The sequence below is a fragment of the Alligator sinensis genome, unplaced genomic scaffold (assembly GCF_000455745.1).
Source record: "Alligator sinensis unplaced genomic scaffold, ASM45574v1 scaffold1336_1, whole genome shotgun sequence".
Classification (NCBI taxonomy): domain Eukaryota; kingdom Metazoa; phylum Chordata; order Crocodylia; family Alligatoridae; genus Alligator; species Alligator sinensis.
In genome coordinates, this window is record NW_005843037.1 from 132,430 (window position 1) to 143,206 (window position 10,777).

The 10,777-nt window shown below is 45.0% G+C and overlaps 1 protein-coding gene across 5 annotated transcripts in view; it reads right to left on the reverse strand.

The window, feature by feature from the left end:
• The window catches only part of LOC102380600 (stAR-related lipid transfer protein 9), a 132,820-nt gene extending 129,032 nt beyond the window's left edge, over positions 1-3,788 (reverse strand). For all 5 annotated transcript variants that reach the window (XM_025193354.1, XM_006036909.2, XM_025193353.1 and 2 more), the window contains exon 1: positions 3,578-3,788. In XM_025193354.1, coding sequence (XP_025049139.1) covers positions 3,578-3,624 — 47 coding nt within the window. In that variant the 5' untranslated portion in view covers positions 3,625-3,788. The remainder of the gene's footprint in view (positions 1-3,577) is intronic.
• Between the last annotated feature and the right edge of the window lie 6,989 nt (positions 3,789-10,777).

Genomic DNA, 10,777 nt, shown 5'->3' on the forward strand with positions numbered 1-10,777 from the left:
TCAAAGACCTGAGTCTTAAGGGCCTTGACTATGATATGCACTCATTGCATAATGATATGCACTCATTGCATATATGGTCTCTCTATATCTCCCACTATAAAATCATTGGTGTCCTGGTGAGAGGAGAGAAGAGTTCTTGTCCACTTACCCAAGTCCTTGGCCTCTTTTCCCAGACTACCAAGGATGCTAATTGTAACTGATATTCAAAACGAGCTTCACTAAAACCATCTAATTATTGCAAAAAAAAGGTTGTCACACAGATGTTATATTTACAATGCAAGAAACAAATGTGCAGCCAACTGCATGACAAAATGCAGGTATTTTGAAGAAGAATGTATTGCATTTGATAGCTTTTCCAAGGCCACCAACAATTCATTTCTATCAATGGAAATTTTCCATTAGAAATGTCTCTGGGAGAGAGAGTAGTACAGGCATTCAGTTTACAACTGCCCCCTCTCCCCTGCAACTTGTCCGTCATCAAACCAGGGTGATCCTGGTCTGGGGGTAGTTGGTGGGTGGGGGGGAGGGACAGCGGCTGCGGCTGCTCCAGTCTTCTCATTTCCAAGGGGGCTAAAGCAGCAGGACAAAGCCTCCACACACTCCTCACAATATGGTCCCAAGCTGCTCCTTCATCTGGTGCCCAGGAGCTGAGTGGACTGAGCAGCACAGCAAAGACCCTGGCCACTGCTCACACTGGGGACTCTAGCCTGAGGAGTGGGCAGGAAACAGCAGGTGGCTGCTCCTCCTCTCCCTTCCTAGTTTATGGGAGGAGCAGGAGCAGCTAACCCCCATGCCTTCTCCAGGCCTAGGTCTAGGGAAGGCACAGGAGCCTTTCCTCACCATTCAACTGCTTCCAAAACTGGGAGAGGGCAAACATCAGCTGTTCCCCTCAAATTCCCAAAGCTGGGGTGACCCCAGTCTCAGAAGATGCAGAAAACATTTTCCTGCTGCTCAACTCCTCCTGATCCCCAGAAGGAGTCAAGCAGCAGATAAGCATTTAGGCATTCTTTTCCTGGGAGAAACTATGAACGCTTGCACTCATGGCTTCTACCAGGAGAGCTCTGCTTCTCTCAGTAGATACATAACTCCTTATTTGGCCCAAGTCTATCCTATCCATGCAGTGGTCCAATAAAAGATATCACCCACAAAAATCCTTGTCTCTTGCATATTTCCTGGACCATCACGGCCACAACATCACTCCAACACTACCAACTGGAAACAATAGTCAGTCTTTAATAAACATTGCAATATTTAAATAAATGTCCTATGAACTGGATCCTTTCAATTTTTATCAAACTACCTTATAATAGTAATACTTCACACATATATACCATTTTTCATTTTTACAGAGCACCTGACAATTTAGATAACAAATACCAGAAAAATAACAAGTAAAAGAATTTTAAGAAACTTTAAAGAAATTAAAAAAAAGATTAATACCAAATAATTCCAAGTCAAAACTGGCTTCTTCCCATTCGTTCAGTATAACAGCACTTACTAGTGTCACAATAATTTATTTTGAACATTTGCCTCCAATTTTATTCAAGTAGGAAGGATTTCATGTATCTGTCACCTGTGAGACAAAGACAGGAATATATGGAAAACTTGTAAACTACCCCCTACCCTCAACACACTTGTCAATTAACAAACAAGAACTGCTAAAAACCTTTTTTATATTTAAATCATCTTGGTACTTTTTTCTTCTTTCAAACACCGTGGAGGTAGAGCAAGGATTTTCTGCTACATTTAGTTAGGAGCAAATTTTTAAAAGAAGTTATAAACCCCTGAACAAAATGTATCAAGTCCATGTCAACCTTTCCATGAATTCAGCAGTGCAAAACATGCCACTATATAATGTTGGTAAAATGAATGGATTTCTCCTCTGGCTGGGAAATTCTCAAGAAGCATCTTGTCTCCCACATAAAAGGGTTATTTATTATAGCAGTTAATACAGTCAGGAAACAACGTGATGGCCTCATGTTAAAAAAAAAAAGAAAAAAGTCAGCATCAAAACAAGGCCTGGCCCTTGGTTGAGTGAGCTCATGGCACTTTTCACTCCATTTCTGTTTTATAGTATGTTGCTATTTCCCCTCCTCCCCTAACTTTTCGCAAAAGTATGTTGCTGTGGCCAATATGTGGCACAGCTTAAGTGCTTACTTGCTCTCTTTCCCCTCCTCCCCAAATTTCCACAAAACACATGGTTTTAATTATACACTGTATTATACACAAACGCCACATGAGAAGGCTGTGCTAACTCCGGCATCTCCATGCTTGTAGGAGCTGAACTTGCAGTCACACTATCCAGCCTGCAGGATTTCTATTGGAGATGGACAAGCCTTGGCAGGGCTGGGTGGGGGGGTGAGTGACAATCTGAATATCCGGCTTCTGCTTACCGAGGAAAAAAATTGCAACAACAAAGAGGGGGGGGGGGGGGGAGAGACAGGGAGGTGCATCTTACACAGGCCGATTTGCTGTCCATTGGTAATGCAGGCCAGTGCCAACCAAGTACAGCTAAAAGCCCCCCTTCATATGGGGGCCACTGAGTGCACATCAAGTGATTACAGGGGACAACTAAAGAAGAAAACAGTGACGGAAGTGAAGGTTCAAAAGGAGCGCAGCGAGGGACGGGGTGTTAAATTTTATTTACATTTTCTGTATTCCAAGCCAAATTAGCCAAAACAAATTCCAAATCTGAGAGTTAGTCCAAAACCATAAGTGGCCCTACTACCGGCAAACATCCTCCACCCCCATGTGGGGCTTCAGATGTTCCCAAAACCTTTGGTGGACATCCTGCTTGCAGGCCGAAGCCTGGAGGCTTGGGGTTTGATGCCCCCCATCCCGAGTTTTGCTTGCCCTTAGCCGTAAGGTCCCAGGAGCAAGCTAGGGAGGAGTCTCTCAAGGTTAACTATGCATTACCTATGCAGGTACTATCCCATGCCAGCAGAGCCGTCTTCCCTGGGTGCAACTAGGAAGATGAGCGAGCATGCCACACAGCACCCACTGGCCCAAGGGGCTGGCCCAGAGACACGGCCATCGGAGGGATAGGACAACAGCCCCACAGTCGCCAGGAGACCCCGGGCCGGAGCCCCACTCCTGTTCAAGCCGATCTCTAGTGTGTCCCATGCTGGATGACGACTGTCCTGTCACTGAGTGGCAGCACATACTCTCCTGGCTCTTTCCTAAAGTCCCCTCAGCTGCTTGGCACCAGCAGCTTGGCAGGTCCCTGCTGCTCTTGTTTTCTCTCCGAGCCTGACTTCTTTCCTCCCGCCGCCCGCCGCGCCGGGGGCAGGGAGGCGGCTCCCGCCGCCCGCCTCACCCCACACACAAAATCCCTTCCTAGGAGCTGCCAGGGACAGAAAGGCTCCGGCGATGCTTTGTCCCGGCGCGTCTCAGGAAACAGAGCAACCCCCCGACAAGAGGCGCACGGGACAGGAGAGGAGGGAAAGACCCTTCGCGGGGTGGACTGAGCTGGCCGGGGGTGGGGGGAAAGGCGCCTCGCAGCCAGGGAAAGGGACCCCCCCGGCGCACACACACGGGTCCGCCCCGACGCGGGTGCACGCCCCGGCCCGGCCCGCACCTTTTGCTGAGCGGCCGGACCCGCACGGCCACCTTGACGTTCGCCATGTCCCGCCTCAGCCCAAAGGAGAGAAGCCGCCGCCCGCGCCCGGCTCCGCATCCCAGCCCCGCAGCGCCCCGCGGAGAGCAAGGGAGGGGCGTCCCCGCCCGGCCCCGGAGGAGGAGGGCCCTGTCGCGCCCCGCCTGAGGGGAGGGGGTTGCTGCTCCGCCCGCGCCGGGGACGCCGCAAACTTACTTGCGACACAAGAGACACCTCGCCCCCTTCGGCTTCCGGCCCACCCCTTCCCCGGGCCTCTTCGTGACCGCCCCTTGCCCTTCCTTAGGTTCCCGGGGAACCGGGCGCAGGCCTATTTGTGACCTTTCAAAACATAGGCACGGCCCAACGAGTTTTTTACTAGTGTCCCTCAGGCGGGGAGGCTACAGGGAAAGGGGCCAACAGGTGCAGAGTCTAAAAGGGGTGCTGGGGGGAGGGGGCTGACCCCCGCATAAGAGACGAGACCCCCGCTGTAAGATTTGAAAAATCAAACCTGGCGGGGCTCGAGTCCATGGGATTGCTCCATCACGTAGGTGGACTTGTTAATCAATGAGCCGGTTTAACGTAGTGTTAAACCCCACCCAAGGGTCGAAATGTGATTCCAACCCTGAGCAGATTCCCTGGGACAAATGACAGCAGCGGGGACCGGGGACCAAGGCGCTGGCAAGCAGGCATCCAGCTCTCAAGTTGCGGCCACAGCCCAGCTCTGATAAGATTCAAGGACTGTTGTGGATGGCAGCTTGTCTTGGACCAGCTGTGTAGTTGGGAGGGATGGAGACAAGCTTTGAGGTACCAAGTACCTTTCCTCAGGTCATGACTATACCGTTGATGCAATAAAAAAAAAAAAATGATCACCCGTAAACATCTTTACCTCTTGCATTTTACCTGGACCATCGCTGCCAACCAGGGGTGGATCCAGGATTTTACAAATGGAGGGGTGCAGGTGATGAGGGGCATCATCACCTATAACCCAACACATATTTTTTCTTCACATAAGAAAGAAACCACTAATACACTAGGGGCTTAGGGCTGGATTATTCAATTTTAAGATGGAGTCCAAAAACAAATTTAACTTTATGGGAATGAGTTAAAAACAGTGTGCAGGGCTTTGAAATAGGAGCTACATTACTAGGAATAGATCAAACAGACAGCAGGGATGCAAAAAAAAAAAAAAAGAGGCTAGTTTGATTAGTGGAACATCAAGAGCATTAAAAAGGAGAGAGGGTCATTCAAACACCTGTGGAATTAATAGTTGAGAGGGAATCAGGTAGATTTTAATGAGCTGTGAAGTCAATTGACTCCCTTGCTGCTGCTTGAACAGAAATACTGCTGCCACTGTGGGAAGTTGTTTTAAACTTGGCTGAAACAGGATTCAAAGGGGGGTGCAACTGCACCAGTCCACCCCACACCTCCCATCCACTCCTGACTCCAACAGTACCACAGACAATGGTAGAGTCCTTCCCACAGGCTGCTGACATGACAGAGGCTTTCACTTCTGGCTGCTGCTGCATGCCAGTTTGAACTGTGCTTATGATCAAGCATGTTAATTTACAAAAATTATTATTCACCCTCAGTGGTTTCCTTATAAAGTATGTCATGTTTGGGAATCAAAATTACCAACCCAGTCCTGTATCCAAAACCTGACTGCAGCTAACTGAGGGAATAGATCCCTCAAATACACCCTCTTCCTTTCAAGCAGTGGGGACCAACCTTTTGGGCAGGTGCCACAAATTAGCCCCATACCAGCTCTTGAGTGCCACTCTCATTTGCTTCCCCTGCCTGATTTGCTGCTCTGTGTTCTGCATCCTGCCCTGCGCTCTCTGCCTGATCTGCTGTGCCTCCTGTCCTCTCAACTAATCTGCCAAATGCTACACAAAGAGGCTGTCTGTGCCACTTGCGGCACAGGCACCACAGGTGGGCCACCCCTGCTCTAAAGCATCAGCTACTTGCCACTATCAGAGACAGGATACTGGACTAGGTGGATCTTTGAACTGAAGCTGTATGGCAGCAGCTAGCCATGTTAGTCTGTAGCCATGTAGAAGGCAGGGTAGATTTGCACCTTATAGAGCAGGGGTGGGCAATTATTTTGGGCGGAGGGCCGCTTACTGAGTTTTGGCAAGCCATCGAGGGCCACATGACAGGCAGCCAGGGGCAGATAAATATTAATTTTCTAAATTTTTTAGGGCTCCCATGGGCCAAATGGAATGGAGTAACCAAAGTATAGAGTAACCAGTTTTATATATCCATAGTGTTAAAAACATCCTGCCCTGTTGTGCTCTTTTTCAGTTCTTTGCAATAAAATAATTACTCTATTATTTTTCTGTAGTTAAAAATCAAGTGAAAACTAAGAGCTGACATTTTCTAAGGGCTGCCTCAATTCTAGTGAGGGGTGCCTTGAGTCTAAAAAGATTGAAATCCACTGGCCTAGGCCATGGCCTGGTGATTAGGACACTTTACTAGGAAGTAGGTTCAAACCAAGCAAGTACCCTAATCACTAAGCTTTTAAGCTAAAAGATAGAAAGGCCACTATCCTCCTGTTCTCTCTCATGTACTAGTGAGGCTTCCTCAAAATTAGTTAATATCTAAAATCTGTGCAAGTGGTCTGAATTGCCACTTGCACAGCTAAAGTGGGCTATGTAAGTACAACTTGCCCATCTAAAGGCAGAATACGATTTGGGCTTTTATTTGCATACAGTCTGTTAATGTAGTCACTCATTCACCTTCTGGAGAGAGAGAAAGAGAGCATGTGCTCACACACGCACACATGTGGGAGCTTATGTACACATATATGAATATTTTTGCTATTTAAAACTTTTCTCCAGGAACACTATATTTAAATTCCAAGGTGATATCATGCTTGATATCAACAAGAGTGATCAGTCATGTATTTATTGCATATTTATAAGATTTTTGTTCTCAGTTCAAACAAATTACACATGTAATTGTTTTGTCATTTAACTGCAATACAATTCTATTCACAGTGTAAATATGCATACATTCTCTAACTGAAGTTTCTCTCCTAAGCGCACTGCCACAGACTCCTGAGGCCTAAAAAGCACCTCTTAAAAACTGTTAAACCTAATTAAAGAGTTAATATCACAATACAGACAATTCACTGTAGAGGTCTATATGTCTGCCATACAGGTTCCACAGGTTTTTCTGGCTCATCATCCAAACAAGAGATTTAAAACTGACCATCCAACCAGCACTTGTCATTTTCTGCACTATCCTTATCCTTGAACATATGGATGAGTTAGTGTGTAAATGCCAGTGAAAAATAGGAAAATACAGCATTACTGCTTTATGACCCATTGTCCTTTCACCAATAATTGGGAAAAGCCAAATAACTGATGTAATCATTTGTATATGGAATGAATATAGACCATTTTATGTATTTAATAATTATTGCTGTAAATGAAGAACAGCCCATAACTGTTTTCAGGATTTTCAGAATTAAAATAAAATACATTTTTTACCCCAAACTACCAGCCAATGCACCAGTACAGAATGAATTAGAGGGAAACAACAGGTCTGTAGTGGAAGCACAATACTGGAGTCAGGAAACATGGACTCTGTGCCTCTCTCTGGGGCAGACTAACAGTGTGACTTCAGGGCAGATCACAAACTTGTAACAAAATCTTGGCTTAATGGCAGTCAATGTAACTTTTTCCATTGATTTCAGTGGGGATAGGATTTGGCTTGCTATGCCTATTTCATTTATGAAATGGCAGTAAACCCACCTACCTCAGACACTGTGAGACTTTAGGCTCCAACACTGCATTGAAATAAAAGCCAGAAGCACCACCAACTCCAATGCACATAAACAGGATGACATGCCTTACCTGAATAAGCAAGTCAGTATATTTGGCTTTCTCTTTCCAGATCTACACTCAAAGTCACAGAAAATGTCAAGAGAGAAGTAGCTAGCTGTGTTATTCTGAAGTCAGACAGAAGTCAGGGTAGATATGCACCTTATAGACTAACTTGTCAGGTTGCCAAATTTCCAGACCTGTGGGGAGCCCCACTGGCTGGATCTGCAATGTGGAGCTGTTATTGGGCTCATGGCGCCAGAAATTTGGTGGCAGAAGTGGTCTCCCAGGCCAGAACTCTGGGAGTCAGGTGTGCCTTTGAGACAGTCCCAGGGTGTCCTTATGCTTTAAGGGGTGCCCTTCGGTACCAAGTCCCTCTCTGCCATCTGCTTCTGACCACTGAGAACAGACTGAGATGCTCCAAAGGTCATCTCCCAGACCAAAGACTCTTCAGCTTTATGCGCCTCACCTAGGTCTTGCCAGGTCTTAGCAGAAGGGATTTTGACAGCTAGAAGAATCATACTCTTGTCCAGTCACATACTCAGGTATGATGGAGTCCCGTCCCCACCCCCGTTCCCTCTTCCCCCCTTCCTTGGAAGAGGCCTGCCTGTATGGTCAAATCATGCTTACCCACTTACTGTAGTAAGTTATAAAAGATATAAAAAGGATTTAATATGAAACCCAAGAGCAAACATAAGAAGTCAGTAACTATATGCTGAGATATAGACAGAGATATAAGAATAAACAAAAAAAAATGAGACTATCAGAACAATAATCTGATTTTACCTTGCATCTTAAACCTAAGAATACAGCCCCTACTTAACTCAATGGGTTAGAAAACAGCTCTGGCTCTGGCCTTCCTGTCAAGACATGCTGCAGCTTTTCCTGGCAGCCTTTCACACAGCCCACTGGCAGAGGGACCAAAGCCATTCCTTATGCCAGGGAACAAACTATAGACAAACGCTGGCAAGGCTTAAATATAGTTTCTTATCTGGCTATTAGCATAAATTTTCCATTGGATTATTGGGGAGCCCAAACTAAGCATATAACTTCCTGCCTCACAAGCAGAGCTGGCCTTAGGGAAAATGGCACCCTGTGGCACTGCTGCAGGCAGAGACAGGTGGGCAGAAATGCAGTCTGGCGGGGAGGTGGAGCAGCATTGTGCTGCTGCTTGCACTGTCTGGCCCAGCTCCTCCTAAGCAGCAACTGGGGGAAGTGGGGCAGGCTGGGCTGGGCAGCGCTCTTCCTGCAGGGGATAGAGGGAGAGAACACTGCTGTGAGCGCAAGCTGCTCAGATGGGCATGTGTGTGCATGCGTCTGTGTGTTGTGCCCCCTAACTACAGTGCCCTGAGTGGTTGCCCATGTCACCCACCCCTAAGGCCATCTCTACCCACAAGGGTGTATTGGTTTAGCAGACCAGAAGTCTTTCTTGTTCTAATTATGGGAAGAAAATTTGCACCCTTCCAAATATGAAGATTACTAATCCAATATCCTAGATACTCTCACTTAAGTTCTACTGCATGAAATGTCCCTTCCTGAATATCCACATGTCATTCTCATCACAGGCTTCTCCTTTTAAGATGTAAATTGATTGAATGCTTCAGATCACATATTTGATATTTGATCACATATTTGACACATACCTATGTCAGATGCTAATTCCCAGACACAATTACTTCTCAAGTGTGAATAGGTGAAAAACGCGCAAGTCAATCATTACCTTACTAAACAGTCCTGCCATAATATAAAAAATATATCAAAATTACGCATATATTAAATACCACAATTTACCAGACATAATGATAAAACTAAATGCAGCTTGATGCTACAGCTTGATATAGCATACATGAGATTACACATGCCATATCAGCAAAACAAACTCAAGAAAACATATATAACATGCCATAAAAACTTCAAAATATTTTAAGCTAGTGACACCCCCCACCTACCAAACAGATAATGTAGAAGTTACTGCTAAATTCTAGGCCTGCAAGGCCAGTGCTGCCCTCTGGATGAATTGGACATTACTATTATATCCAGTTAAAATTACTGAGAACGTTGTGGCAGATAGATAGAATTTGGACATGACAGGGAAGTTATTAATCCTAACCGTAATTTCTAGGACTTTGGCTTTCAGTCTTCTCTGGGCATGTCTACATGTCGCTGTATGACAATGTTGCTACGGCACAGTATGGGTGCTTACTGCATTACGCGTGCAGCGCACGGTTAGATCTTGCTGCTACGTCGCTGTAGCAGCACTCTATACCTGGGGAGTGCGCCGCTACAGTGATGTAGCTGGCGACCATGTGTAGACATGTTGCCGTAGGGCAATGTGTAGACATGCCTTCTGAAAGTAATACAGAGAAAACACACACTTGGACTTATTCTACTCTCAAATATAGCATCACAAGTTGAACATATTTTTGCTGTTTTCTCATACTAAGGCACTATGATACATTTATAGGATCAAATGTCAGTTTAAAAATTTGCCATCTAGTCAAGAGCCAGAATATATTATGTTTTTTGGGGACAACTCTTACCATATGAATAGGAAATAGTTAAATGGCTCAGGTTGAGCATGGATGAACACTTACAAATTAAAATATACATTTTAGAAAAAAAATCAACTCATTTGCAAATAATCTGAAACCAGAAAAAGGGAATATTTGAGTTTAATATGGTCATTTCACACTTCTAATTTTGCTGCCAATCCCAAAGTCTTGCTCTTGACACCCCTCTTGAACATATACACAGTTCACTGATACTATCTTTGAACAATAGTAACACATTTTGGAATGTAACCATTTTATTCTGTAGTAGCCCACATACAACAAATACATTCTTAAAACTATGATCTGAATGTGATCACTATTGTTTCTGTATGGACCACATCATTATCTATTTTTTCTGATTTTAAGTTAGAAAAGGTTGTGTGTAGAATGTGTCAGTAAATATGAATATTTATTGACAGTTAACAGGTTGGTAAAATGTATGCAACCTAAACCCCTGAAATGTATGTGGCATTGAGCCACCTATTGGTTGACTTCATAAAATAAACACTTAATTTTTTTTTAACTAATGGCATTTAAAAAGCTCCAATGGGTTGGATAAAGAGAGGAACCTGATTTGACACTAAGGATTCTAATCTATGGACCATGTCTTGACCACAATACTAAATATGCCGAGACATCTTATCTTATATGTTACACAAACAGCTGCTCTGCTTTGGAAAGGTACTAAACACATCACTGAAGGACTATTGTTGATAAATCTTTTTTCCTTTCACCTGCTGGACACATCAAATAACAAAATGGGGCTGAAGCATCCCAGTGGGGACATGCTACAGTTGAGAGGAAGA